Source organism: Crocodylus porosus, unplaced genomic scaffold (genome assembly GCF_001723895.1).
Source record: "Crocodylus porosus isolate Cpor-Errol unplaced genomic scaffold, CroPor_comp1, whole genome shotgun sequence".
Classification (NCBI taxonomy): Eukaryota; Metazoa; Chordata; order Crocodylia; family Crocodylidae; genus Crocodylus; species Crocodylus porosus.
In genome coordinates, this window is record NW_017728918.1 from 94519900 (window position 1) to 94546353 (window position 26454).

The 26454-nt window shown below is 41.1% G+C and overlaps 1 protein-coding gene across 1 annotated transcript in view; it reads right to left on the minus strand.

The window, feature by feature from the left end:
* The window catches only part of ROS1 (ROS proto-oncogene 1, receptor tyrosine kinase), a 120069-nt gene that overhangs the window by 70074 nt on the left and 23541 nt on the right, over positions 1-26454 (minus strand). Inside the window, exons 15-27 of the mRNA XM_019538192.1 lie at positions 25826-25936; positions 23695-23876; positions 22502-22693; positions 19543-19643; positions 16353-16567; positions 15825-15988; positions 15273-15435; positions 11430-11692; positions 10543-10606; positions 7563-7762; positions 6506-6717; positions 3893-4179; positions 1030-1206 (exon numbers count right to left, since the gene is read on the minus strand). Of these exons, the coding sequence (XP_019393737.1) occupies positions 1030-1206; positions 3893-4179; positions 6506-6717; positions 7563-7762; positions 10543-10606; positions 11430-11692; positions 15273-15435; positions 15825-15988; positions 16353-16567; positions 19543-19643; positions 22502-22693; positions 23695-23876; positions 25826-25936 (2331 nt within the window). The remainder of the gene's footprint in view (positions 1-1029; positions 1207-3892; positions 4180-6505; positions 6718-7562; positions 7763-10542; positions 10607-11429; positions 11693-15272; positions 15436-15824; positions 15989-16352; positions 16568-19542; positions 19644-22501; positions 22694-23694; positions 23877-25825; positions 25937-26454) is intronic.

Below are 26454 nucleotides of genomic sequence, written 5' to 3' on the forward strand. Positions count from 1 at the left end.
GCTGGCTCCTACCCTGGGAATCTTTAAGAAGAGGCTTGATGCCTACCTGGCTGGACTCTTGAGTCCAGTTTTTCTCCCACCCAGGCAGGGGGTCGGACTTGAAGATCTACAAGGTCCCTTCCAACCCTACTTCTAGGATTCTATAATTCTAAGATCCCTACTTAGAAATGTGTACACCCTGTACCAGTGCCAGATCACCAAGCTTTCTCTGTACACAGATTTTAATGGAATAAACTGAGCCAAAGTATCTGTATGGAGGAAAACAAGGCTGATTCAGAGCTGCTGTGAGCAAGTGAAGATGTGTCAGCTGTTCCTAAAAGAAAGAAAGTAGAGCCAGCAGCTTATTGTTAGGCCTTAACTGTGAATGGGGTTGTTCTATTAAAATAGGAACTTTTTAGTCTATTAGTTCAGGGGTTCTCAAACTGTGGGCCATGACCTCCTGGGGGGGCCATGAGCAACTTAAAGGGGGCACAAACTTCCCAGAGGGTACACGCAACAATGCGGGGAAGTGGCACATGGCGGCAGTGCGGAGTGGTGGATGGCAGACGGGAGTTCCCCATCCCCTGTCATCTCCATCCAGCACTTGAGGTCATGGTATCATGAAGTTTGAGAACTCGTGTATTAGTTTAACTGATTATTTATAATATAGTAAATGTCCCAGTAGCCTTTCTGATTTTCTGCCATTAGAAATATAATCCCTATAGATCACCAGGAAGTCTAAACCTTTACAGATCTACTCATTCTTTTCTTACTTACTGTCTAGCAACTTACATGCCATGCTCATGGTGTACATTTAGCCTCCACTGTCATTATGATCTTATTATGATGTAAGCCTCCACTGTCATTATGATCTTATATATGATATACATGTAACCAGCTTTCATTCTTCCTCCCAAAATGTGCATCTTATTATACATTTTCTTCTGAAATGTATTTGCAATCAGCTGGTAAAATTTAAATATACACAAATAGGCTAATTTACAATCCAAGGTTAAAAAAGGCGTGTTTATATTTCTAGAAACCTGTTACCTGGATAGGGTTGCATGACTAAACTGTAGGCTAAGATTTGCAACTTTCCATATGCTCTTTCCTGGATGAAGAGTGCTTTGCTTTCTTTATTTGCTTGATAAATTATTGTATAGTCCTTTGTTACGATACTCCAGTATATAAACTGTCTGTCAACCGTCAAACTGCCAAAAGTCATATCTGCAAAAAAACATTTAAGTTTTGGGATAAAAATTAAGGAGGACATTTTCAAAAGAATAGGTGGATAGTTGTTCAATAGCTATGAAAGCAAGCCAGACACCTAACTCTCACCTATGCCTCTGGTGGCAAAGCGCCACCACAGACTTCCGAAGGGGAGAGGGTAATCCCCACAGGCCCCAAACTCCGGAAATAGACCCCCGGCTGGGGTGACTTACCCCCTGCCAGGCAGCCAGAGCAGAAGCTGGGACCGCAGCCACAGCTGCGCGAGCCAGCATTACGCAGTTGACCAATCACAGTGGCCATACCAGCTGCTGCGGGAAAGTTGAAAAGCCCCACCAGAACCAGGGTGGGAAATGAGCCGGGGAGAGAGCACTGGTGGGCAGCATGCTAGACGTGCTGAGGCTCCAGCGTAGAAGAGGAGCGGCACAGCCTGCGTGGCTCCCACAGGCCACTCAGGGGAAACTTCTGAGCCCCCTGCAGAAGGCAGAGCAGGGGAAGCCCTCCAGCTCCCCGCTGAAGGCAAGCTAAAGGAACCATTTAAGATCCCTGTAGGGAGCAGGGCAGAGGAGGCATTTGAGCCCCCTGGAGGAGGCTGGGGTCAAGGAGGCAGGTCCACAGCCCTCTCCTCCTCAGGGGAGTATTTCTTCTAAGAAAAAAAAAACCAAAAAAAGGAAGGGGAAATCAAAGAGCCTAGAGAAGGCGGGCTGTGCTTCAAGGCCAGAAGGAGGATAGCCATCTGCGTCCACACCGATATGGGATCCCGCCCGAAGGAAGCTGTGGGCAACCCCGAAGGGCCGAAATCCCAATTCTACAAACACCCATCTGGTTGGCAAGCAGACGGGGTGTAGGGGAGGAGCCCTGTGGAACATCTCACCAAACAATCATGAGTACTGCCGTTTGTTGAGAGGCCCTCCCAGGAAGATCTCCACTGAACCCTCTCTCTTGATAGTTTAACATCAAAGTCATGGCAGGTGACAGGCCATGCAACACATAAGGCCCCAGAAATCACAATGCCCTTTAAAATCTCTCCTTGAAACACTTCCAACATTTTCCTACTCTTACATAAATTTTGTTATAAGTTCTGTTGGAGTTCAATTACCAAAACCTTTAATCCTATAAGATAAAATGTGGATAATTCTTTATCATTACTGAAATCCTTTAGTCTCTTTCCATGGGTACAGATCCATGAGCTACTTACTATACAGTAGACAAATGATGCTCAGCTCTTCTGTATAGTGAATCACTGAAATTTGGAGTTAGGTTACTCTTTGAAAAATGTGTAGTAACTTTACTATATTCTGTGTCCATTCCTGCAGCCATTTTCCTCCTGGAGTTATCATTTGCTCAGTGCAAACTGGCTCTCCCAACACCTCAGGGACAAGTGCCGTAATAGTGCCTAATGCCTACAACTAGCTCAGGAGAGCTGGCCCTTACTACAGAGTAAATTCAGGGGCAAATTATTCCATAGTAATTGCAGCAGGTGTTCAAATCCTAAGATGAGATCTTAAAAGCAATGTCCTTCCTGCTGTGCAGGAACACTGAAGAATATTTGTAAAAATACAAATTTACTCATGTCTCTGAATAAGGTTTCCAAGGCTAGGCTGAAATGAAGCAACTAAGATCCTGTTTTAGCATTATAAAGTAGTCAGCAAAGTAAAGCCATTTTATATATAAAAAAACCTTCACATCTTCAGAACATCTTCCTAATACTAACCTTTCTATTTCTATGGTAATAAAATAATATACTGCCATCCATTGGCAACAGCTTTGATGCAGTCATACATGTCTATATGACTGATGACTTAATGGGCAACATGTGTGTTAGGGTGACTATATTTGGATCTTAGGGAGCATTGGATTTGCAGCTGAATACAAAGTTATAACCTGTGGTCCAACAAAGCTGCTAACCACAAGGCAGAATGATGTATTAAAAGAAACATTGCAAGATGCCTAGGCAAGTATTTTTCTAACACTGTAGCAGTGTCATAAGATATATAGCTCATTGTATAAGAACAGGATGCAGCCACCAGCTGTTGTTAGGAGATAAGCAGAAGCAAGACCTTGGAGACGGTGAAGAAATTAGCAAGAACTCTCAAGTGACTGAGAGAAGCTGGGGTCACAATTTTAGTCGTGCTCATAGCAAAAAGACATGCAAATAAGTAAAAGGCATAAGCATTTCCATGTTAATGAAGTAAACAGTAAACTGAGGTGGAGCTTGAGATAGGAGGGAATATGGGTGGAACAAAGGAGAGACAAAGGTGGAGTAAACGTTAATGAGCATGAACCAAGGTGTATAAATGTGGAAAGAACTAATGTTCACTGCAGCTCCCCAGTTTGCTGGAGCTGGCCCAAAGCTGTCTCCATTTTGAATAAAGCTGTTGATGAGCAATGTGTGCAGGTGATGCATGATGGTATTATTTGTTGTCTCCCTAATCATTGGGTGTTGCATGAAGTCAGGGTCTAACAATATGTTTCAAATACTTTCATGCTATTCTTTCCTGTGCTCTTCAATGAGAGTGATATCGAATATTCAGATGCAAATATATCTTTTCCTTGTCCTTAAAGTAGTTCATTTTCTACGCACTGCATTGTTTTTGCAGAAGAGTAAATCCTCCAACTGAACAGTGTTGAAAACAACTATTAAATGAGAATTCAAAACATCTATGAATATATATGAGCAACTCACCTTGATGACTAGGAACATGGATAACTCTCCAGCAGTAGCATCCATCCATATCTGAGGCCCATATTTCATCCCTTCCTTTGACAAAGAGTATATGTGGTTTCTCTGAGTCAGTCATGTCTATAGTCATTGCTCTACCTAAGTCCATTTCAGTCAGGTTGCAACTGCAGTTATTTCTTGTCTGATGTTTTAAAGATGTGTCCCCCAAAACATGGTGTGCAGTGTTATTCAAAGTATCATAATAAAAGATCCAAGCACCATAATCAAGGGTTTCCATCCAGTACAGACGACTGTTAAACAAAGTGGACAATTTACAATAAAAAAACCTTGTTAAGAATATAAGAATTGCCATTTACTGGGTCAGACTATAGGTATACCTTTTTGCCCTTCTCTTTATCATTAACCATCCTTGTTGCCCTTCTCTTCTATGATTCTATGATACAGAAAACCTAGAAAAGGTGAAGTAGGGTTGGAAGGGACCTTGTAGATCTTCAAGTCCGACCCCCTGCCTGGGCAGGAGAAAAACTGGACTCAAATGAGTCCAGCCAGGTAGGCATCAAGCTTCTTCTTAAAGACCCCCAGGGTAGAAGCCAGCACCACTTCCCTTGGAAGTTGGTTCCAGCTCCTAGCCGCCCTAACTGTGAAGTAGTTCTTGCAGATGTCTAATCTAAACCTACTCTCCAATAACTTGTGTCCATTTTTCCTTGTTATGCCAGGGGGCGCTAGGGGAAACAGTGTCTCTCCCAAACCCTTCTGGTCCCCCCAGTATGTTTATAGACAGTCACCAGGTCCCCCCTCAGTCTTCTCTTGTGAAGGCTGAACAGGTTTAGGTCCCGCAGTCTTTCATTGTAGGGTCTGCCCATTGTATCCTTTTGAGGTGTGGGGAACAGAACCGGGCACAATATTCACGATGTGGATGCAACGTAGATTTATAAAGGAACATAATGATACTTTCTGTCTGTGCATCTGCATGTGCACTTTACTGCAGTTGACTAATTATCTCAACAGTAAGGCATCACTGTCTACACATGTGCCTCTAATAGGCTCAGTAAATTAATTAACTCCGCTGTAGAATAGTACTGTCCAGCAGCACCATTCTTAGACTCCTTGTGGCCCTGGGCAAACTTTTAGTATCGTACCCCCCTTCACCAGAGATAATGACAATAATAAAATCAACAAATTTCCATTCTGGGGCCCCCTTTCTGTCCAGGCACTGGGCAGCCACCCAGTTCACCCATGTCTGTGTGCAGCCCTGCTGTTCAGAAAAAGTACTATCCTATGGCAGAGTTTAGTGCACCAAAACACATGAGTAAATGGTGATGTGGCTGGCTGCTCCATTTCAGTTCAATGTGCTGTGGTCCCAGGCACACATATAAACATAGTGCCCAGGAACAATAAACACAAGCACAAACTACACCAAAATCTATTGCTACATGTTAATTGAACGTGTAGATGCACCCAGTTTTGTTTACAGTTCCCCTCTTAATAATCCCTAACATTTTGCTCGTCTTTCTGATGGCTGCTGAGCAGAGTTGATGCACTTAGTGAACTGTGCCCAATGGTTCCTAGATCTCTTTCCTGTGTGGTAACATATAATATAGAGCCCATTATAGTGTAGGTATAATTTGAGTTATTTTTGTCCAGGTGTATCACATTACACTTATCTACATTGAATTTCAAGACAAGCCATCCTAAGTACAATCTTATGAATGAATATTATAATTAACATTAATAGCTCCTGTAAATATAGAACTCTCTCTTACTCCTATGAGGCTTTTTTTTCTTTGCACATCTTTAAGACAAGGTTTGTCATAACTAGAACAATTTGCACGTTGTAAAAAGCTGTAATTTGCGTACTGACTTGATTTTACTTCCCTATACATGCAATTGCATGTCAATATAACACTTGAAGTCTTTAAACCAATGGTTCTCAATCTTTTTATACTCAGTGCACTCCTCATAAAAATACCAGCTCTTAGCTTTCACTCTTTTTTTTTTGAATGTAGAAAAATAAAGGAACTATTTTTTTGTTGCAAAGACCACAACAGGTCAGAATGTTTGACACTATGGATTCCTATTTGACTTCTTTGGGTTTATCTGTGAAACGTACAGGTGTTTGCACACCTAAGCGTACTAACATTGTGCATCACTTGACAGCACTCTTGAAAGACTCTCACAGCACTCCAAGGTGCCATGGCACCCTGACTGAGAATTACTGCTGTAAACCAAGAATTACTGTTTTCTGGAAAAAAGTGTTGCTGTAGCCATGACAGTCCAGAAAATATGTGAAGCAAGGGGTTATTGGACCAACTCTAGCTATGTGGTTTCCAAACTTTTTTGGATCACAGGACCCCTGTCAATGCTCAAAATTTATCATAGGCTACTGTATACCATAACCTTCAATTTTTTTATTAGAACAGGGAACAATTTAGGAACTACTGCTCTTAATCACCCAGAAATTATGAAAGCAGAATTTTACTCTGCAATTCCTATGGCTTGTATAATGAAGACTGATCCAAACAACTGCAAAACTCTTAGGCCTTAAAAATCCATGAATTAAAATGGTCATGTTAAAATTACAGTAAAAACAAAGTTATCAATCATTTTATATCATACCTTAAAAAAGGAAATGCCAGCAGAGATGATATGGTCAAATTTCGATTAGTTGGCTGTATGTTCAAAGTTTTAAGTGATCTTGTCTTGAGTTCAAGATCAATAACTAATATTTGAGCGCCACTCCACAATGTTTTGTGGGCAACAAAGACATGTCTTGCAATCCAGTCAACTGCAATAGCTGTGGCATTGCGGAGATATCCATCTTTGAAAAGCTTAAGGAAAATTAATTTAAAAATTAATAGTGCTGCTAAGAAAACAAAATGTTTCATCCTGTGAGGAATTTGACCATAAAATTAGTTTCCATTCCAAATTACTCTGAAGTGGAGCAAAAAGTCAAAATAACATACACAAAAAAAAGATTCAATTAAAAATTTCAAACTTTGTGAAACAAGCAAAAACAACAATGTTCTGAATCTACTCAGTTGATCTAATAAAAGGTATCACATCTATTCAAAGAACCTTGCCTGCCTATGTCCTTAGACCAACACGGCTACAACCAAAAACCCAGCTATGTTCTGAATCAGCATTTCAATATCACATGTTGTTTCTGTTCTCTCAAAAATAAAATTAAATGTCATCACATATTGAAATTGTGCATTTCATTTCAAACTGTTAATTCAATACAAATAAAAAATCTATTTTTAGCTCAATTTCCATTTTCTAGAAAAATAATTCCATTCCAATGAAACTATAGTTTTCATATCCAACTGTCCACCTAAAAATCTTGACTAGGTCTAAAAATCTATGGATAATAAATAAGTAAAATTAGTTTTCCAAACTGAATGAAGATTTTTGTTATATTGTAAAAAAAAAATCAAAACAGCCCAGTCATTTCATTACCCAGCTCACCAGAAATGGCCATAATTAAATAAATATATTATCTGCATTCAACACTGTTTTCCACAATATATTTTGATATTAAAAGTAATTTTTATCATGCTCTTCCTTCCAAAGTTAATGCTGTAATTATAACCTGTATATAACTGTTCACAGAATAACAGCAATAATCATATATTTTACAGGATCCTTTCAAGCAAGAGAATAAATAGTAGAATACCTGAAGCATGGAATTATTTGGTATGTTCAGATGAAAAAGAGAATCTTCCTCTATGTAATACATAGTTTCATCATTAGCGGTGTAACTGATTTGGTTTACATCTTTTATGGGAAGACTCTTGATGGTCTGATTTCTGTCTATGTCAGTGAGGGCCATCTCATTGGAAGAAACAGTTATAAGAGTTGGAACTGGAAAAAGATCTGGGGAAGAAAGGGTATGAAGTCATGCACCTAAACAAAAATTAGGTAAGGTTCTGTATAACCTGTGTTTAAAATGTGTTACTGTATAAATATACATTTGTTTTAAGAACAGTTTTAGGATGGTTTTCCACCATAACTTTCTTCCTACCCTTAGAACTAATATTCTAGACTAAGTAGCAATGTAGCCTGGCATATAATTAAACTAGTACAGTACTCAGAAAACAATCATAATTCCAGTGCTCTAGGAAACTGTGATTTGATGCTTAAAAGTAGGGTTTTAATACAATGGTTGTCTGCATAATTTCAACCATAGAGTAAACTGAAACAAAGGGAATAATAGTACCTGGAAAGGATGTTTTATATCTGAGATCTTATCATTTAAGAAAAAAAGAGCACAATTCTATGACCCTTTCCTCAGCCAAATGCCAGATCTTTAGCTATGCAAATGGCATTTTTGGCATTTATGTTCAATTCACAATTTGGTTACTCCTGCACTGCAGACACCTATGTATGCATGTGTAGATGAAGCGCCAGCAGTAGACTATACCATGGTGGGGCAAAACCATGACAGTATGCTTATCCATTCTGGATGCATAAGTGCTTTTAAAGTCACAAAAAAGTAGTCAGCCAGAAATCTACGGCTAATGAATGTTAGGACGAAGAAGGCCCTCCTGTTCTAGTTTGGTTAGGATACAGGAGATCATTAGCTGCCTAGGAAGCAAGAAACCTGGGTTCAAGGTCCTCCGTCTCTCAGAGAGGTTTGAACCTGTAGCACTCCAACTTCCCAGCACAGTCTGGGGATATGCAGGTAACATGCCTAGGTGCACAGGCACCAAGTTGCCATTTAGACACACAAATGAAAAAAAAATCTGCCCTAAATGTAATGAGTCAAGAAAATGGCCCATGTACAACTTATGAATTCTAGTCTGAGTTTATGAATCTTTGGTGCTTCAGACTTGAGCTGAGGAGATAGGGATGTATTGCTGAGTTGTCTATCCATGAATGGTGGATTATTAATAACCATCAGCAACTGAATTGGTCTTGTACCTTGGCAGAGCACAAGGAGTAACTATATCCTAAGTTTTCTCCAAATTCTCTCCAGGATGGGGCTGGAGTTTGAAGGGCTTAAATTTTCCCCAAAACAGGGAATGAAGTCCTAATACCATAATTAAAAACTCAAAAGAGACTCAGAGACAAAAAAAATAAATAAATAGGTAGCAGAGAGGAATAATGGGACATGTTTTCATGGCAGAGGGCTCCTTTTTAACTACGGCTGTAGCAGGGCTTTAATAATGGGACATGTTTTTTCACTTTGAGCAAAGCTGTGGAATAAAGAAGAAAGGGGAGGGAGAGACAAACAGAAACAGACACTAGAGGGGGCTTGGGAGTGAGCCATGGTTTGGAAATGGGAAAGAATCCTAGACATTCTTCAGTGGTCTGTGGCCTAATCCCCAAGTATGCTCAAGAGCGGTGAGGAAACTGAGAAAGGAAAATGGTTGTGTATTACCTTACGTAAAGACTGGTGGGTTTGAACCTTTGCAAAGCCTGTGCATTGTCTCTTCCACTATCCCATGCTGCTGAGAAAGTAAACTGTGAGCCAGGGTGCTCACAAATTGAGACTAGGAAAAGTGGTGCTTATGTAACTAGTCATATTCATAAAAAGATAACACAAAGAAAGTCTATGTGCAAGAATCATGCTAGGAAGGTCAAGGAAACACAGTACTAAAGCCTACTCAGACTCAGAAAATGAGGACTATAGGGACCCCATGTCTAAGGCTTAAACACAAAGGTGTGGCAAATATCCAGAAGGGGGAAATCTAGCAGGACAATGATAATTTCACCACAGTTCTGGTTAGGCTATTCTTTATAGCTGAAGTGACCAAAATATGGCCCACAGACTGGAATCAACCTGTGGAGGCATGTCACCTAGTCTGCAGGGCTCTCATGAGTCTAGAAATTTGGCAGTGCAGTGAGCAGTGGTGGCATTAATTGTCATGGCTCCCAGCAATTTATACCGCCACTGCTCACGCTACCATAAAATTTCCAGACCTATGGTGAGCTCTGCATCCAATATCCAGTGTGTAAAGCTACATCATCTGGCTTATGGCACTGCCTGCAGGGCTAGAAATTTGTCATCAGGAAGAGATGCAGCTGCTGCCAAATTCTGGCCCTGTGTGCCAGATGACATAGCCCTGAGCTCTGGATCCAACCCATGGATGGGCTCACAGGGCCAAATGAGTTGGACACCATTGCTTTATAATGTTCTGCAGTGGATGGAATGCCACAGCCATCCATAGTTTGCAATAATGTCATCCCCCAGCAGATATAGTAGAGCAGAGAGATGAAGTATGTCTTAATACAAGTGACAGTGAGCAGAGAAACTTGTTCAGCATAAAAGGAGAGGGCCTTGTAATTTTTGGAACAGATCCTGGACTCTATTCCCCATATTATGTGTGTGCTACTTTTCTGGAGATCAAACTGTTTGTTCTTTGCAGTTATGAATGGTTTACAGTAGTCCAGTAAATACTTTAAATTTTGTTTTAGTATTTTACACCGGACAGTAGCTACAGCAAAGTGTGACAATTGCCTTCAGATAGAGGATCTGAATTTGTGCCTGTTTGCACAAAATATCCACAGCCACTACCAATCTGAGATATATTTGCATCAGCCACTTACTAGTAGAAGGCTGTATACCTTATTACTAAATGCATTTGCTACTTGGAGCAGCATGTATCACACATGAGTTTACATTGTTTGAAGCTCTAGGTGAATGCTGGTACCTGTAGACTTAATCTCTGCTATATCAGAAAGAGGTCCCGGACCCACAGATGTCAAGGCTTGTACCTAAAGATAAATGAAACAAAAAATGTTAAATAAAAATCACCCAGCTCCGGTAGGAGCACAATTCAAAAAATTATTTAAACTCATGCTTAATTATAAGAACATAAACCAACTTTCTGATTACTCACATGCTTATGTACTTTACTAGATCAAGACTTGAGTGCACGTGCAATTCTATGTCTGTCAGACTTCACTAGGTTTTAAGGAATGGGGAGAATCTTTTCCCTCTCTCATGTAAGGGGCTTCTGCTGCTGTTTCCATGTTTGGCCTACCACATGCTCTACTCTCCTGGCCTCTTGTATTTTTAATTTAAGATGGTACCGAGTCATTCTTCCGGGGGTCCCTCACAGCTCACCTCATCATGTAAAATCTAAGCACGTTAAATTTAAACACAAGGATTGGTAAAGGCCAGCAGAGGCTGCTAGGTTTCATCAAAATCCTTACTGTTCTCCATCAATAGGATTATCCTACATCTGTGAATCTAAGTTCTGTTGGATCCTCGACTCTCAGGCAGCGCAGGATTCAGATTTAAGTGGGAACTGTCCTTAATCTGCTGCTTTTAACAGACACCTGGGTGACTGCAAGGACGTTTTTTTCCTTCAGGATACTCCAAACCTGCATAATAATCCTGCTAGGGGATATAGTATTATTTTCCCTGCCACAAAATGATTAAGTATTATACCTAATATGCAAAACTGAGTCAACAAGACAGCCAGGAACAGAAACCAGAAGGCTTGGCCCTGAGTCTTGTGTTAATCACAAACTAACACATTTTATCATATTTATCACTTTAAATTAAGGAAATCACATCATACAGTTTTCATACCTGGAACCGTATTGTAAGCCTAGGAGGCACAGCCTTGAGGGAAAAGGACATTACAGAGGGTGCAGTTTTGTTTATACTCCATTCTGTAAAATTCTCATTAGCATCACTTTGGTTTCCTGTTTGGTAGTAAATTCTGAACTCTGTTAGTGCTCCATTTTCCTTCCTGGGTTTATCCCATCTGAATTCCACAAGGGCCTCCTCTTTTCCTTGATATGTGCCATGATGGAGCACGTAGATTCTGGGCCTTGTAGGTGCTGAAGGAACTGCATTCAAAACAACCACACAAAGAGTAAAGTACTTGTGTTAAAGGCAAAGTGAAAACCCCTGCTTTACACTGTTTAGTCTTGAGCCACAGCTCTATAGCTAACAGGATGATAAGGAAAGCAAACAGGAAACTAACAGAGAAAAATACTTCCAAACCTGAATACAACAAGTTGCAGTTATTGTGAAGTTCACACTTTGGTATTAAATTGTACTTTAAAATATTTTGCTTTTGAATTTGAAATGTGAAGTGAATATTTTATTAAATAGTTAAGTATGGGCAAGAGGGTTGGAGTATATTTTAACAATAAGATGTGCTTCAATTAGCTGCTTCCAGATTTAATAGATTTACACATATCTACTTTATGTTTGCTGTCATATGGATATCTGATTTTGTTCAAGAAAAACCATGTATTCACCGATGGACACAAATTCATGGATCTGAAAAGCATGCAGGGCCAAACTGGTGCAACTCCATTCGGTGGAGCTCCACTAATATCAATGAGTTACACCCATTTCCAAGGAGCAGAAAATTTATCCCAAACTGGATAAATTTTCTCTCAGAAAATGAGAGAAAATTAAGGTTGGAAGGGACTTCAGGACATCATCTAGTTCAATCCCCTACTCAAAGCAGGACTATCCCCAACTAGATAGGTCTTAAAAACCTCCAAGGATGGAGATTCTACCACCTCACTGGGTAACCTGTTCCAGTGTTCTACTACCTTCCTAGTAAGAAAATTCTTTCTAATATCAAATCTAAAACTTCCCTTGCTGCAACTTGAGACCAACCTGCTCCTTGTTCTGTCACCTGCCACCACTTCCAACAGCTCCATCCTCTTCTGACCCCCTGTTCAGGTAGTTGAAGGCTGCTATTAAGTCCCACCTCAGTCTCCTCTACGCTAAATAAGCCCAGTTCCCTTAGTCTTTCCTAAATCATGTTCCCCAGCCCCCTCACCATTTTTGTTGCCCTCTGCTGGAGTCTCCAATATCTTCACATCCTTTCTGTAGTGGGGTGCCCAAAATTGAACACAGTACTCCAGATGCGGCCTCAGTAGTGCTGAGTAGAGCGGAATAACCACTTCCCTTGACCTGGTGGCAACACTCCTACCAGTGCAGCCTAGTATGCTGTTAGCCTTCTTTGCAACAAGGGCACACTGTTGGCTCACATTCAGCTTATTGTCCACTGTACCCCACCGGGTCTCTTTCTGCAGAGCTGCTGTCCAGCCAGTCAGCCCCTAGCCTGTACCGGTATAGGACTTTTCACTTGTCCTTGTTGAACCTCATGAGATTTCTACATGTAATTAATTGTATGTCTACACATGCAATTAATGCTATATTAGTTTACTGCACAGTAACTGACTGTGCAGTAAACAAGCCCTGGGCGGGCATCTACATGTGCAGCCATTTGGGAGCAGATTTGCTGCTTATGGCCATAGTCTGCTCCAGGCCTCCTTCAGCCCTGTTCTGTGCTGCCCCCGCATCATCAAGGGGAAGCTGGAGGCTCTGGCCACAGCTGCCTGGGGGGCCAGGGGCACTCTTTAAATGGCAGCCTCACACACTACCCCCTGGCCATCTGTGTTTCTGGCCCAGGATAGTCTGCAGTGTGCTGGCACAGCCTTCTACACTTCTGCTGGCAGAGCCTGCACCATGCAATGGCTGGTCCACCCCCAAGGCCCTGGCAGAGATAACCCATACCCTGTGTTCCTGCTTGCTGCCCTGCTCACCAAGCTTTCCTGCTGCAGTGACCACTGCCTGGCCCCGGTCAGTCTCAACCCTGTCTACCCCACCCCCAATGCTGCATGGCCATATGACCAGGCTCACCATTCTATCTGAGGCCCTTACTCCTGCACTGATGCTGACCAGCCCCTGTCCGTTGCCCAGATCCTGGCAGGGACACTGATGACACACATGTGGACACCGCCATGAGCTCCTGGGCCTACCTGTCCAGCCAGGACTGGAGACTGCACATCATCCAGTGCACCTGGGACAATAAGCAGTAGATGGACTCATTCCAGATGACCCAGACCACTTTCCAGGAGCTCCTCGACCAGCTCTGCCTGTATCTGGAGTGACAGACCACCATCATTTGACCACCCCTTCCCATGGAGACCCAGCTGGCCATCACCCTGCTCAAGCTGATCATACCTGCACTACATCAGCCACTTCTTTGGTGTGGGCAAGGTCACCACTGTGAAAGCCATCTTGGAGGTCTGTGGTGCTCTCCAGTATGTGCTTGGGCACAGTGGTGACAGGGTTCTGCACCCTGGTTTTCCCCCAGAGTATCAGGGGGACCCCCATCCCTGTCACCTGCCCACCCCATGGGGCAGGTGACAATGAGCAGGGCTTTCATTCTGTTGTGCTGCAAGCAGTCATTGACAGCCGAGGCACTTTCACCAACGTCAGCACCAACTGGGATGGCAGCTCCCATAATGCTCGTGTCTTCTGCAACTCCACTGTCTGCCCTGGTGAAGAGTGGGTGCTTTGTGCCAGGGGTGCCAGACCTCCAGTTGGATGAGGTGATGGTCCCACCCCTCCTCACCAGTGACCCTGCCTATCCACTCCTCCCTTGGCTCATTAGGCCTAGCTAGACCCCAGCCAGGCACATTTCAACAGGTGCCTGAGCTGGACCTGCACACTGGTAGACTGCACCTTCAGCTACCTGAAGGAACACTGGTGCACCCTCACAACCTTCCTCAAGGTTACAGAGGCCAACATCCCCTGGGTCATCACTGCAGTCTGTGTGCTTTATAATATCTGCAAGGCTTGGGGGGAGTTCTTCCATGAACCATGGGTGGAGAAGGTGCAGCTGACAGAGGATACCTTGTAGTGGGAGCACCAACTGCTGTAGGCAACAGGCCTTCCCACCCACCCCCCTGGACCAAGGCCCTGGGCACACTGCCCATCTGGGAGTGGAGGCCAGAGCACTGGGTGTGAGAGGTGCTGGCAGGCCACCCCCTCTTGCACCCCTGCATCTGGATGGCCAACCACAGACCTCAGCTTACCCCCATCACCATGCTCACTGCAGACAATTTTTGCTACCCTGCAGGGGGCAAACTAACCAGGCAGTAGACTAATTTACTTCACACTAAGTGCCTGCACATGTAGATGGTGACACTTTACTGCACAGTAGATGTGCCCACTGTTTCAAAAATCAGCCAGATAGGTATATTTTCTGTATGTCCTGTTCATATGCATTCATTCTGCAGAAAGTATACTGTCAGGTGCCCCCTTAACCTTTGATGTAACTTTGAGTCAGATACTTATGAAGTAAAAAAAATAAGCAATATTTATAAAAACCCAAATATCTGTTTAAAGTACAATGTGGTCTTACTGTCACCTAATCATAAACTTATAAAGGTAATTTATAAGTACATTTATTTGATGGATAGCATCCTGTACTATTTTGATCATTGTTCCTGCAATTGTGTGCATGCAGGCATGCATGACAACTATCTTTTTAATTAAATTGGCCAGCCCTGCAAGCAATTCAACAGCTCTCAAGACAGGGTCCAACAGACTGAAATAAACTATGTCATATTGTACTCATTGAAGACTTAGGAATGGCATTTGAAATTCCAGTACCTTCTTCTGGGGATCGCAGGAAAGTGGATGTCATAGGTCCCTTGCCCCAGTAGGTGTAAGGAGTAACAGTAAAATCAAACAGTGTATAAGGCTCCAGCCCTTCAACTGTATAGATGGGTACTGTCAGATTATGAGGTCGCAGGCACCGTTCATTATCTGCAAACTGTCAAATAAGAAAAAACCCACAGAAATATTTTTTCTTCTCTCAGAAAAAAGCATTTTAAACATTCCCAGGCTTACTATGATTTTTCAAAGCTTCCCTTCCTGACACTAGGAAATTAAATACATTTTTAAGCAGACCCTCAGTTGTTATACACTGCCACAGTTCTCTTGACACCAGCTGACAACCTGCCTGTTTGTTGCTCAAAGAACAATACATGTTAATAAAACGGGCTAAAGTTAAACAAAGGCGACGCCTACAACTATTATTTAGGTGGTCAGTGACACTTTATATTTCAGACTGATTTGTACACAACGACATGACAGGAAGAAACTGTATTTCTGTTGTTAAAAATGTCCAGGTGCATTAATGGGAAGGAGCCTTATGCATACCTTGGCTTGTAGAACCTTGGATTCCACACAGTAGAAGACAGTGTCCCAGTCCACATTTGTAACGGCATTCCAAAGGATGTGAAACCTCGAAGAATTTTGTTCAATCTTAAAAGACGACTCCACAACTGAATCTGGGATCACTTTGGGCACAAAGGAAAAGTTTCCTGTCGTGCGAAAAAAAAATTAAAAACTTAAGAAGGGAGATCAGTGGGTAGGTTTTTCAAAATTTCCTGGATGACTTCTAGTAGGACTCAGATGCTTTTGGAAACTCAACCCATTGTTCTTAAAGAAAAAGAAGCTGCCATTGATAATAAATTGACCTGTTATGCAGTATTTAGTCCACATAAATGTCATTTGAATCCTGCATCTATTGGCTTATGACATTGCTAGTTATCTATTTATTCTGATAAATTCATTACCAAGCTACTTCTGTCCACATCTTGTCCCTCTTAGACTTTAATAACCTCGAATTACAAGCTCATAAGGAATACATTTTAAAGTACATTATATAAAAAAAAATTAAAATACCTGGCAGAGGTTTGAGAGATCGCTGAACAAGGGTAAAAGCTGAAAACGCTGCTGGTTCTGAAAAGGGGATACCAACACTCTGATTAACTTCCTGTGTTGTAATGAACTGCTGGGCATTAATCCAGAACAGCCGCTCACTGTAATATACCAGTGCATTCTGGGATATTCCTGAAGAACTCCATGCTGCAAATTCAGTGACTACAGCATTACCACAACTGTGAAAAAAACACCTGGTGTTATCTAAGAGACAGCCTACTTTTTAGAAGAAAAAGGACCTACACAATGTTTGACACCTTAAGCTGTTTTCCTTCATCTTTCACCTTCCACATCAGTAATAAGAACAAACAAAAAGTTTTTTTTCAGTCTCTCAGAGTTGGATATTCCTAACTCTGATGCAGTAAAACCAATTTATTCACCTTTTGTAAGATGATACCTTTAAAAAGAAGTACCGTTTATACTAAAATACTGCATAAGATTACTAAACAGAGACAGAAAGTGTACATTACAATTTACTTAGGATGTCTGCAGCCACATACATTCTTGGGTAACTTGTCTCTTATGCACTATCCCATCAAATTTGGAGCCTCATTTCACATGACTGTGCCCAAATCAGTCTTTTAAAATACAGATGTCAAACTCTTTTGACCCTGCAGGCCTGACCTGGCCCAGGGAGGCGAGTCTTCTGGCCCATGGGGCTTCTTGTCAGCTAGGCCACCCACATCCATGGGCTGGATGGGCTTGCCATGGTTTCCAAAGTTCCTGTAGTGATGGTGTTAATTTCCACAGCTGCCTAAGCTATTGTCTTAGTGCAGCCCCACTACCCATAGGCACTCCAGGGTGAGTAAAACTGGAGGCTAGGGAAAAGGAAAGGGCAGGCACAGCAGTGTTAAGTCTCTGGGTTTTGGAGCCATTATAAAACAGCAGGTCTAGCACCCAGGGGGATTAATGCCACTGCCACCACTCACAGGTTGTCCAGACCATGGAACATCTCATGGTCTGGATTGGCCTGTGGAACCAAACGAGTTTCACACTCCTGTTTTAAAGCACAGTTTGGTTCTTGTATACTCATATTAGCACCTAAGTGCAGAACTATACATTTGGAAAATTGCAGCTGTTCACCCAAGAATTCCAGTGAAGCCAGGGAGTCAGAGTCTAGTTCTCCTACTGGAATCAATGGCAATGACAAATTTGGCCCTAATAATCTTCTTGATAAACCTACCCTCACTTTTTCAGCTCAAGTAACCGTTCTTTCCTCCAGCCTTAACTGGCGACTTGATCTGTCATACCACTTCTGTGTCATGCCCTATAGGCTTTCTTTGATCCTAATTTATCCTCTAGGTAACAGATTAAATATATAACCAAGGCATCACTTTACCATCTTAGAAATGTCTTCCAGTTTAGACACATGCTATCCAAAACAAATTTGGAAAGGCTTACGTATGCTGTCAGGCTCATTCAGATTGATTACTTCTACCCCTCTGCTGTAGTATACCAGAGAAGATGATTTATGGCTGGCAATTGGCTCACAACTGAGTTGTGTGTATGGCCTCTAATACTAAATCTAATCAACACACTTGGTTTTACAGTGTTTACTCTTCACTGAGTCTGGGATCAGGCTTCAAATGAAATGGACTCCATAAGAAATGAACGCGCACGCACAAGATGAAGTCATTTTACAGGTTCACTCTGAGTCTAGTACAATTGGACTTGCCAACAACTGCTTATGTTGTACATACATGGAAGTATGATAAAACATAAATATGTGCAGACTTTGTTAAATACTGTCATGCAGCACACATGGTATATATATCAGAAGTGTCAAAGATCTGACCCATGGAGTCCTATTCTCCAGCCTGCAGTGCTGCCTGTGGGTCATGGAGTGGCACACTGCACACAACATGTGCTTGCCTTGGCACCATGTGCTGCATGTGGTGCAGAGAGCCTACCTGGCATGGGCTACACCTGGCAGCAGGCCTTCAGCCAGTAGACACAAGGCACATAGTGCATGGGCTCAGTCTGGGGTGTGCACTGCATGCAGCTCCCACACTGGACTAGCCATAAATGCAAGATCTAGGGCCAGTCAGGATCAAGTCCACAAACTGGTCTCATGTGCCAGATCCAGCACACGGGCCTATCTAGTGTGGGTACCTCATGCAGCACATACCCCAGACCACCTCTGTGCATCACATGCCACACGGTGCTGGAGACAGGATGTGCGTGGGTTCAGTCCAGGGTGCAGACTACATGTGGCACCCATACTGGAGAGGCCCCACACACTGGATCCACGGCTGGTCCAGGCTGGTCCCATAAACCAGCACCACATGCTAGATCCAGCCCACAGGACCAGTACAGCACATGCCCCAGACTGGCCCCATACACTGTTTGCTGCTCATGGGGCCAGGACCTGCATATGCTGCATGCAAAGTGCAGGGCTGAAGCCAGCATGTGCACACTGCAAGCATCATGCACGCCTATCAAAGACACCTGCTATATGTGGCATCTGCACCAAACCCACCCTGCGTGCTGGATCAGGCATATGAGACCAGTCTCTGGGTCTGATCCAGCCTGCAGACTAGCTCCACACCCCTCATCCAGCTGGCAGAGCTGGCTGAGTTTGTCACCTCTGATATACATGATTATGGGGTTTGAAGATTTAATTGGTATTCATTTGAGATCACCCACATACTTCAGGCTTTGCCATTTGTGAACAATATAGCCACTTCTTACTCCTGGTAATCAAGGAAAAAACCCTTGCAAGTGCTGATTGCTTGTGTGAAAAACGGCTGCAGATTCCAGCCCTAATTTAAGTGCAAAAGATAGCTACAGCTCTTGGTATTGCAGAAATGTCAAGTTTTAAAAATGGTCCAGAATTAAGAGAAAACTGAAAATCATAACCATTGGTAGTTTACTGGCGAGCCCATAATACAAATTAATGGAATATCAAATGAATCAAGGGTCCATATTCACTGTGTCTATCTCAATATAAAAAACCATTAACAGTCATTTGATAACACAACATAGAGTTAGCCAAGAGCTGGAAGTTTTGCTTCTTGTTTATTATCTGATTAATACCGATAATAGGTCAGCAATGTCCAATACATAATCTTAAAAGCAAAAGCACAGGAAGCAGAAGGTCCCATGAGTCTTATTGTTCACTGTGCTATATCTATATCTCTATCTATATCCTTACCTCTCTTCACAGAGGGAGACTCTGTATAGATTTAGGTGTAGATTGTCCTGCACAAACCAGTAGAGGAAGCCACCACTGAGATCCAAAGCTAAAGAAATCACCTAAAAAATAGAAAAAGCCAAACAGGAAAGTAAGTAATATAAATGCAACATGGAAAGCCTCCCTTCATAGGGGCATTATTGCATTACTGTTGTTTAGGCATGAACTGCTCTTCAGTGGTCATAAAAATGGTAGGCCCCAGCCACAGTGAGTTTTCCATCCAAAGTAGACATAGCATAAAAAGGGAAAACAACAGACAAATGTTCTGACCCTCACATGGTATAAATCATCAGCAATCTGTTGATGTCATTGAATGGCACCTATTTTATAGCAGCTGAGGATGTTACTGAAAATGTTTAATTAAATTTATCGGCATCTACCCTGGCACTTGTCCTTGCAGCATCTGAGTGCCTCAGATATATTATGGTAGTAGTATATCAAGTAGTTAGTAAAACCCCTACATTAAAAGCTGCGTGAACTCCTCTGGCATTCTAATGTTCTCTATCCAAAACAGATGGTTGACATCCAATCTCAAAGACAGTGCCATTTTTTAGAGTAATATTTCATAACCTCTCACTATGTTGTCAAGTTTGAGGGTGGGAGGGTAGATATTTTAAGCACAGCTTGATTTCATTTATGGAAATTATGTTTTAATTATTTAGAAAATGTTCAATTAAACATTTCATTCATAATGTTTATGCTTCAGGTAGAACAGTAATCTATACATTTTATTCTGCAGTGATCTAAATAAAGAATCTTCCCAGCCCTTGCCCCTACTTTGACTGACATTTCATAGAAACAAAGTAACTGGTTTTTTATTTTCTTTAATTAAAGACCAGATATAATTTCACATCTGCAGGCCATAATGGATCCAGTGCTGCATACGGAAATGATAGCTATCAAGCATTCACCTATCTGGTTTGTGAGTGAAAACAAGCTCTGTCCCCCACAGCTTAGGCAACTAAATTCAATCCTATGAATCGTCAACTCATTACAAAAATTGATTTTGCAATTTGTTGCATGCACAAAAAAAGTGCAAAACTACATGCCATACTGACAGTCAGCCTCTAAGAATCTGTCTGTCCATTTCCAAACTCTGTCCAGTAGTAGATTTATCTAATTTTATTAGGATTAAATTATAGATGTTAATAGAGCATCCATAATCTTACTCCTCACTAATAAGATACAAAAGATATTGACAAAAGAAAGAAAAAAAATGCCATGTCATTTATTTAGCTGCTTGTTGATCCTTATGTAACTACATTCCTATTATATTACTGTTAATTATTATATTATTTTACACCAGAAAATCAAAATTTAAATTATTGCTGTTGTAGATTTCCTTGGTAAAAATATCTCTTGGCATGAGTGCACGCAAGTGTATATTTAGCTGCGCATCTTCTCTTACATTATACCTTTTTACCTGCTTTCACTGCAGTGTCTTACACCAAATTTTATCTCCTTTTTCTCATGAAATACTTCACACTATATATGCTTTTAAGACATTTGTGGCTCTTATTTTTCCCTGTCCTTCTCTTGGTCACTGCTATGCTCCTCCCCCATCTGTAAAAGGATTATCTATCTTCTCCCATCAATGTTTACATTAAGGAAAACAAATATTTGTAGTATTTATATTCCAGGGTCAGGCAGTAATTTAACACCTTCCCTTCTATGTACTACAAAAATAGAAAGATTTTTTCCATTGTGTGATAGGTAGTAATCTCTGAACATGATGTATAGTTACGATCATGGAATATAACTTTGGGTCATAAGATGCAACATAAATTTAGCTACTTGAAATACCCTGTGGCTTACAACATTTCATAAAGCAGCAGTTAACCAATGCCTGGCACATATTGCCCACTGTGTGCTTCACTGCTTCTTCATAAAGTACTTACCTCGTAAGTATATTGTAAGCCTAAATAAATTATGTGTTGATTTAAATGTGCTGTGCTGGATCCTCAGTTGCTCTAAGTCATCATAGCCTCAGTGAAACCAACAGAACTCTACCAAGATACACTAGCTGTAGAGACTCTGCAGTACAATTGCTATTGTTTAATATAAAATAATTAGCCAAGACTCAAATGATATGGCCTGTGCAGAATAAAATATTTTTAAAAGGTGCTTATATTTGTTTAGGAGTCCTACAAAATCAGAGTTGTACTTAGAAGACTTGGATTGAAAGCCAAAAAGGTGAATTACTAGGAATTGCTGATGGTCTTACAATGATAAGTCTAATTTGACTGCAAGATCCAAAACTAACCACTGCAGGAAACTGCTGCTTTGGAAAACACGTCCACCTTTTTGCATACAGCCAGGAAAAATCAGTGTGAATGACAGTCTAGTTGCTGGTTATGACTCAAAAGATAACCTGTGTTTCTCCACTCCTGAGTAGGTTTGATAAACATAGTAGGGTACAGAGGGCAAAATGACTTGTGGAAACCAGTCATGACACATTTTGTTCCAAACATTTGATTAAAAAAATCCAGGAGCAGGGCATAAATGAATCTTTGCTCCTTCATACTTGCTCAAGACCCGCAATGTAGAGTGGCCCTCATTAATAGGTCAAGAGCCAGACAATGTTGAGATACCACAGCTTTATCAAAACTTAAAATAGCATATACGCTATGTGGTAGCCATATAAAAATGACGAGAGTTTAACATCAGACACTATAACTGAAATGTAAAATCAATAAGGAAAAAAACATTATGACACACAACTTATCAAACTCATACCTTTCTAAATTTTTTTATTCAGTATATTTAAAGTAACACTTGTAGGAATCTACTATTACGATGTTATCAAAGTGATATATGTGCTATTAAATGTGCTTTGTGTTGATGTAACAAAGTGATTTTGACAAGTACTAGTACTGACTGCATTGTATGCAATTAAATGGAGAGTTTTAAAATTAGTCACCTGCTTATTGGAAAACTGGGGCTGCTCCTGTAACATTAAATAATATTCTCCATTCAGTCTGGTACTTTCCACAGAGTAAGCTGTAGCCCAGTACAGATAGCCATTTACTGCATCAACCACAAGATCCTTCACCAGGAATGCGACATAAACCACAACATCAGTGTGTCCTGCCAGCAGTGATTTTCTATAGATCTGGGAATTAAAAAAAAAAAAAAAAAAAAATAAGCACAGGACCTCACAGTTCAGTTATCAGCCACAAGCATCTGCATATGTATATGTGATCATTTCACAGCCATTTATTTCAAGCTCATGTGTTTAAAGCAGCACATAACGGATTAGGAAAAAATTATTATTAGGGTCTGCTATAAAGTGACAACAGCAAAAACTAAAACTTCCCCTCTTTTTTTTTCCTTTCTCTGTTTTGCCAGCTTTCTGCTCTAACAGAGTTTCACACCCACTCCGTACTCACCGCAAACGAGAACACAAAGTGCAGATCGGTGTGAAATCTACCTTGTTGATTCTATTTTACAAAGGGCCTCTGACTTTTCACTCACAAGAAATTACAGGCACAACCTGACAGCACCGCATAACTTAGCATTGCATTTCTTAATGTAGACACCTTTTATATAACGTAAATGTCTACTTAAGTTGTGAGTCCATGAAGTGCACTGATAATTACTGAGCCCTTTAATTTATTTTGGAAGTAAAAATGACACTAGTAAGGCATAAACCACTTCTGAAAATCCTCCCTCTTATATAACAAAATTTATAAAATTTGCTATACAAGATAATGGTACAAGGATAACTAAGAAAAAAATCATCTCTTCATCAGTCGCGATTCCTTGAACATTCTTTACATTTACTGTCTTCACTTATCATTAAGGGAGTTGAATCCTACAAACCTCTTGGTGCTATATTTTGTTTATATATTCTGTATCTGTAGTTCTGTATTCTGAAATTAATGAATAATCATGTCATCTACAGCCCCTACATACCCGTATTAACAAAAATCAATAGTACAATGATACTGATGGAAGTTGATCCTCTATGCAGTGGAGTTTCAACAGCAGCTCAAGCTGTACGTAGGTGGTGTATAGCTCAAGGCATAGGATAGTAACAAATACTTTTCTAAATATTTCTGGTTGTTGTTATTAATTAATGCAGTTTATCATTGGTATAACTCTCTTACATACCGTATTTGCCTTTCCAGCCCAGTACAAACACTGACCCAGCCAATCAAAGGCCAGTATCCTTGCTTTTTTGATGTCAGATAGGGGAGAATTCACAATGGCAGGGACTCTTCTACTCAATGACCACATATGAACTTCTCCTATGGAGTTGCTCCAGTAAAGAGTGTCATCATACCAGTCCAGGTCTTAAAACAAAGAAAAGGATTTTAACAGGTTTATCCCAAATATACTAATAAAATAATTTTTAAAGAGCAATTAAAACCCAAGCAATAAGCAATTTATAAAAAACAGTCCAGTTCAACTCTTAAACTAACCAGATAAGGACACAGTGTAATTGAGGCCCATAACCCCATTACTGAAAAGAGGGCAAGTGCAAGTTGCAAGGTCACAAGCTGTAAGGCTACACACTATAATGCCATGTTCCACAAGCTAAAAGCCACAGCGCTCCTAATTATGTGATGGGGATTGGGGAACCCTATGCCCTATTATGAGAAGGGGGGGTTGATAAGGGAAAAGTATTCTTGACCCTTTATATGCCAAGAATACTTTGGCTGGAAGGGCAAAGCCAAGGGGGACATCAGTAGGGTTCCAGAGAAGAACCAAGCAGTTTGGCGCAGGTAGGACAGAAGGGAGAAGCTCTCTGAAAGACTGCAAATCTGATGACTGAAGAGAGCATTTGGGGAAAGAGCACCCAGGAGAGAGTAAAGCTTTGGCTATGTTTGTTTCTGGTTTTGGGCGATGAAGCTGTAAGACATGGAGTGGCAAGAAGGAGCAAGGGGAGACTGTTGAAGGCACATAGGGAAGAGTGGGTGTTGTTTTTCCCTGTTTGTGGATTGTTGTAAGTTGCCTGGCCTGTGAGGAAGGGGTTGAGGATTCCTAGCACTTTAAGAGTGGATCAAGGGCTCCCAGTACAGAGGGAAGCAAATTGAGGGCAGCAAGCCTCAACGGTTCTGGCAGGGCAGCAAGCCCTGCTGAAACTGGTTAGGGGGGCACCAGACCCTGTTGGCTTAAGAGTGACAGAGAGAAAGCTCTAGGAGAAAGAGCTAGGAGATTTCTAGACAGTTATCTAGGATAGGCCAGATTAGAAACTTCCATGTGATTAGCAGGGTGGAGAAAGGATAGATAGATATATCATATATCATATATGTTCGGTCATGATGAGTGAGTGAGTGAGTGAGTGAGTGATAGCTCTTTATATGACAGATCACATACAAATCACCTTAACATTCAGATCATATACACATACAGATCACCTTAACATTCTGACCTCATTTTTCCTTGTGTAACCTCAGTAATTGCAGTAGCACTGTACTGCATGGGGTTTACTTGGGAATAACTAGATATGTAAAACTGGCCCACAGAGCTGAATCCTACAAACCTCTTAGTGCTATATTTTTTTTAAATAGTCTGTATCTGTAGTTCTGTATTCTGAAGTTAATGAATTATCATGTCACCTAGAGTCCCTATATAACCGCGTTAACAAAAATCAATAGTACAATGACATTCTGGTGATGAATTTTGGCCACAGAGTATAAAGAGCTTCTGCATAAAGACTCAGTCCAAGTAAAATTGGTCCACTCATTCAATCAAACCTAGAAGCAAAATTTGTTTGGTTATGTCTTTTACTAAGATAGGCATTAGAGAAGCTTTCTGGTGCAAACTGTCCTTCCTCAGATGTGAGAAAGAAGCAGATGAAATCTAAGCTTTATCAGTAAAAACAATTTTTGTTTAACTCCATTCCTTCAAGTCTAGTCAGCTTTGATAAAAGTGCCAGTCTTCCAGGGCACTTATATATGAGCAGTGAGACTGCTCCGACACAATTACAGCACGTTGGAGCAGACTGAATTAATCGAGTTTGATGAAGCATGGTCATTACAACACTCCAGCAGACTCCAGCATCATATGCATCAGCGCCCCTGCACTAAAAAATGGCAGTGGGGGTGCTTTAACTAAAGTTCATACTACATGGGGATACTGATACACATGATACTCCTGGCGCTTTAATTAGAGTAGCTCTCACCCCCTGCACTCCCACTCCTGGAGCGTATGTTTAAACACCCTCACCAGTTCCTATAATAACTGGATAAGTGCAGACAGATCCTTAGCAGGGACATTTGGCTAGGCTAGTATTTACCTGTAGCATTTCTTAAATCAGGACAGAGGAATTCTCCTGGCCCAAAATGATCCAAGCGCTGCTTCCAAAGACCTTCATCTCCGACCGCCAAAATATAAGGTTCTTCTTCAACTGATTAAAAATGAACAAACTCTAACTGTGAGGTACTGAGAAAATGTAAATACTGGTAAATTATTTGGCCATTCTTTATATGCCAGATACCAATCTCAGAATCCTATTGCATTTGATTATAAAAAGTATGTAGTAAGAAACAATCCTTGATCTGAAAGCATTCAATTCAAAGAAATAAAAAAACTGACAGAAGTTGCAAGAAAAGCATTATCCCTTTTTTTGGTGAGAAACAGAAAAATTAAGGCAAAAGTCCACAAAGGTATTCAGGTACCCAGCTTATATTTAGACTTTTCACTCCTGTGAGAGAGTGCCTATGCTAAGCAAGGCCTAGCATTAAAAAAAATGCACTAAAACTCCCAGAATGCTTCAAGGAGGTTGAGGAGTCAGCGACTGACATTCTGGTAATCACTTTCTGACCCTTAGATGAAAATACTGAACTTCTGACCTTTAAACAAATGATAAAAATAGCAGACATGCCGCTTACATTGTTAAGAATAGGAAACTGCATGGCTAAACCG